Source organism: Ixodes scapularis, unplaced genomic scaffold (assembly GCF_016920785.2).
Source record: "Ixodes scapularis isolate PalLabHiFi unplaced genomic scaffold, ASM1692078v2 ptg000919l_1__unscaffolded, whole genome shotgun sequence".
Classification (NCBI taxonomy): Eukaryota; Metazoa; Arthropoda; class Arachnida; order Ixodida; family Ixodidae; genus Ixodes; species Ixodes scapularis.
Genome location: NW_024610068.1, coordinates 33,681 through 37,677, shown reverse-complemented (window position 1 = coordinate 37,677; position 3,997 = coordinate 33,681). Strand labels below are relative to the sequence as shown.

Below are 3,997 nucleotides of genomic sequence, written 5' to 3'. Positions count from 1 at the left end.
AAAAGCTGCTAAAGAGCAGCTTGACAAAGGTCCCAGCCCCCGTGCAGTTCGCGACAGTTTCAAACATAATTTAACAACTAAAATTTGGACTACAACTACACAGTGTACAGAGACTAGGACAAACCAATGCAAAAGCCTGATTTATACAATACTAAATGTATTGCAAACATATAGACGAAAAATACACATGCCAGTGGTGAAAGAAAAACTCCTGTTCATGACAAAAAAAAAATGGTCCACGTCTGGGAGGGGGGGGGGGGGGGGAGGAGAGGATTTGTTTAGAGGGAGGCTCCGGCCCCCCGGGCCCCTCCTTTGGATCCGCCACTGGTTTGAGGAGGCGTTTTCTCCTTTTCGATCAGGTAAATTGTGATTGCCCCTGCAGCGGCTGCGGTCACCCAAAGTTTCGTTAAAAAGTATTCTCCGTTGAAGCACCAATCAAGAAACGTGGTAATTGGGTCGCTGTGAGAGGTGAACGTGTAAGACTGGTTTCCTGGACCCCTGGGGCTGGAGCCTCCTGGACCCCTGGGGCCGGAGCCTCCGGGACCCCCGGGGCCGGAGCCTCCGGGACCCCCGGGGCCGGAGCCTCCGGGACCCCCGGGGCCGGAGCCTCCGGGACCCCCGGGGCCGAAGCCTCCGGGACCCCCGGGGCCGAAGCCTCCTGGACGCCCTGGGCCGGAGCCTCCGGGACGCCCGGGGCCGGAGCCTCCTGGACGCCCCGGGCCGAAGCCTCCTCCGCCGTTGTCCTCGGGCGCCTCCTTGCTAGACTTGTCGTACTTGTCCCGCTTCTCCTTGTCGCTGAGGACCTCGTAGGCTTTGCCCAGCTCCTTGAACTTTTCCTCCGCATCCGGGCTCTTGTTCTTGTCGGGGTGGTAGCGTTTTGCAAGCTTCCGATAGGCCTTCTTGATGTCGTGCAGAGTGGCAGTCCTCCCAACACCCAGGATTTTGTAGAAATCCTTTCCCATGTCTGTGGCCTGCAACGACACAATGTCAATGGTTACAGTCTTTATCTAAACCCAAGGCTTCATAAACACGCAAAATACTTTCGGGGTAACTAAGGAGAGGAAAGCGAAAATGAGTAAATTAAGTAAGTAAGTAATAAGTAAGTAACTGGCAATTTGCAACTACAGTGGAGTCTGTGCCATCCAGCAGTAAGAGATGCGACAGCCGAAATGTGGACCTAAAACTTCCGCTGGGTGGGCGACGACTGGAAGGTAGTCAATTGTTTAGCGGTGAAGCTGCGGATTTCTCATTTTTACGAACTTGGGTGCCAAGGATTTTCACAATGATTGTTTGATTGAGTTTTATTGGTGCAAAAGCGTCTAAGGCTATAGAGCGCCAAAATCTGTGACTATTTCATGAAATGGTTTCTAGAGAGGAAGGAGGGCTCTAGTGGCCAGTGATAGAATAAAGGGATGGACATGAATCTGTATATAAATAATGTGGATGAAAAGTTTAAAAATTGCAAAACAAGTTTAAAGTCGACGTAAAAGTCCAGTGCTTTCTAGGAATTTAGAATCATTTTTATGATTTATAAAAGGTTCATCTCCAAGCAGAAGAGCAAGGTGTAAAGGCATCTGTGCTGAATAAAACTGGGCGAAGTAGAATTGCCGGTACCTGTGATATGCGGGGCACTCAAGAAGGATATGCACTACAGTTAATGGTTCTGAACAGTGTTCGCATGCAGGTGGATCTTCTCAGCAAAGCAGATACCCATGTGTTAGATGTGTGTGGCCAATTCTTAACCGACAAATAATTACCTCGAAAAACCTATCCCTATGACGGGCACTCGCCCACTCCTGTAGCATCGGCTTCACAACATGGAGTTTGTTGGTTTCGCGGGACCATTCCTCTTGCCATTTACCTTTGTAGTCTTGGTAAGGTATGTTGTGAATATCATTCCTTCCAGCATATGTGGAAGCGTGTCAATCAGCAGCTTCATTCCCGGGTATACCCACGTGGCTAGGCACCCAGCAAAAGACTATCTGCAATAGCTGCAGATAGTCTTTCCCTAGCTGCAGCAACCACTTTATGTTGTAGCTGAGTTATTAAAAGGTTTTTTGCTATCTCAAAGGATCTAAGTGATCTCAGAGCACTTAGTGAATCAGTGTAAACTGCAGAGTATGGATGCCTATTTTTGATAATATAGTCTGTGGCCAATAAACCGTATAACTCGGCAGTCAAGATAGTTGCACTGGAATTAATCCTCCGCACAAATTTAAGTGATGGTCCAATCACGGTACAGCCGACAGAGGAGTCGGTTTTTGTGCCGTCAGTATAAAAGCTGGTGTAGTCGTTATATGTATTTTGTAGCTCAAAGAATTCCTGTTTTAAGACTTCTGGTGGGGTAGTTTTCTTAGTGTACTCAGTGAGTGACAAGTCTGTGATGAGCAGGCTATGCTCCCATGGTGCCACTCTTCCCAAAAGCTGAGCGACAGGTGGGTTCATCTGAAGGTTAGCCGAAACAGCCGCGGTCTTGTTCCGCAATGAAAAGGGAGGCTTAACAGTGAGCTTACTTTAGAAGGTTCGTTCGAAACGTGTTCCCTCGACTAGTTGACAACACGGATGTTGTACTATAGACCGTATCCTAAGGGAATACATTAGACCTAGGACATCTCGCCTTTTTTCTAGAGACATTTCACTAGCTTCAGCATAGAGGCTCAGCACAGGGGGATGTACGAAACGCACCGTTGGCAAGTCGGATCCCTGCGTGATGGATTGGATCCCAGATTTTCAGTGTTGATGTATTTGCTGATCCATACACCCAGTGGCGTAGCCAGGATTTTATTTCGGAAGGGGTTCAAAGGCATTATCCCCCCTCCCCAAATGACGAAGCAGGGTGAACTCTGTGCTACGGACACTCACGCAAAGATTAGCGAGGCGCTGTTAAGATAAAACGGGTGAAGCTGCATTGTTATTTTTTTAAAACTCAGCAGGCTTCATTTGGGCTTCCTGTTCTACTGTCGTCGAAATTGTGGCCCACGAACTTTAAAAACTTCCTCACAGCACACAACTCCCTCCGCTTTTTGAGGTAGCACTGCATTACCAAGGCGTGCCGGCCAGACAAAACAAAAGGATAGCTATACTGTCACAAAAAATTAAAAAGCAACAAAAAAATAAATCTCGACGCTGAAAAATCAGAGCAAACGTCCACCCACAAACACTAGACCATATTTAGGGTTGTTAGTTTTCGGGTAAAACCCGATTTTACCCGATTTTTACACCCCAAACATGTATCAGGAGAATCGGGTTAAACCCGATTTCTCCCCGAATTCCAAAACCACATAACCAATCTAATTATTTTTACACCACACAGACTTTGCGGTGCACACACGCTATCTAAACTACCTTTGGAAAACAGTGACCTGTAGTTCATTTCGCAAGCTGCATGCAGCACTGTAGACGCTACACGAGTCTCAACCAACCGTCCAATGAGCACGCCTAACTCACCGTGACATTCTACAGAGGCCGGTTGAAGAAAAGCGACAATAGGCGTTGTTGAGTCCTCGGAGGGACATTTCCGTCCCCCCGCCGTGCAGTTGGAACTGGCTCGGCACGACACATAGCTTCGGCCCTACTGCACGCAGCTTGTGAAATGCACAATTAATCCCTCTTCGACCGCTGTTAGGTGTCGACACCCAGCAGGGTCTCTCGGGTAGCATGGCCATCTCGCTGGCGGTCTACCTTTCTCACGAACAACGTTTGAGCAAGTCAGTCCCGTAAACAGATCGGGACAACTTAACAGGTTTATTCCATAGCGAAATATCTGATCGAAGATGACCGTACATCGAACGGTCAGGGTTCTTGTTGACACCTGAGGGAGAGAAGGATTCTGTGAGCGGTGCTTCCCTTGAAGTGACTGACGGCAATCGGAGCTGGAAAACCTTGATGTCTCCCCGATTACCAGCTTGAAACAGATCCCAAAATTTGACGCGTTAGCATGAAGGAACTCGTGATACCCTTCAATAATAATTTAAAAAAACACGAATGTTTTACTGAG

General features: G+C 48.0%; 1 protein-coding gene across 1 annotated transcript; it reads right to left on the bottom strand.

Moving 5' to 3' along the window:
* Positions 1-274: 274 nt before the first annotated feature.
* On the bottom strand, positions 275-967 carry LOC120849686 (S-antigen protein-like). Its single transcript, XM_040221902.1, has one exon. The coding sequence runs from the start codon at positions 960-962 to the stop codon at positions 279-281; it is 684 nt and encodes a 227-aa protein (XP_040077836.1). The 5' UTR covers positions 963-967; the 3' UTR covers positions 275-278.
* Positions 968-3,997: the final 3,030 nt, after the last annotated feature.

Coding starts and splice junctions, on each gene's coding strand:
- LOC120849686 (XM_040221902.1), bottom strand. CDS start 962: ATGGGAAAGGATTTCTACAAAATCCTGGGTGTTGGGAGGACTGCCACT.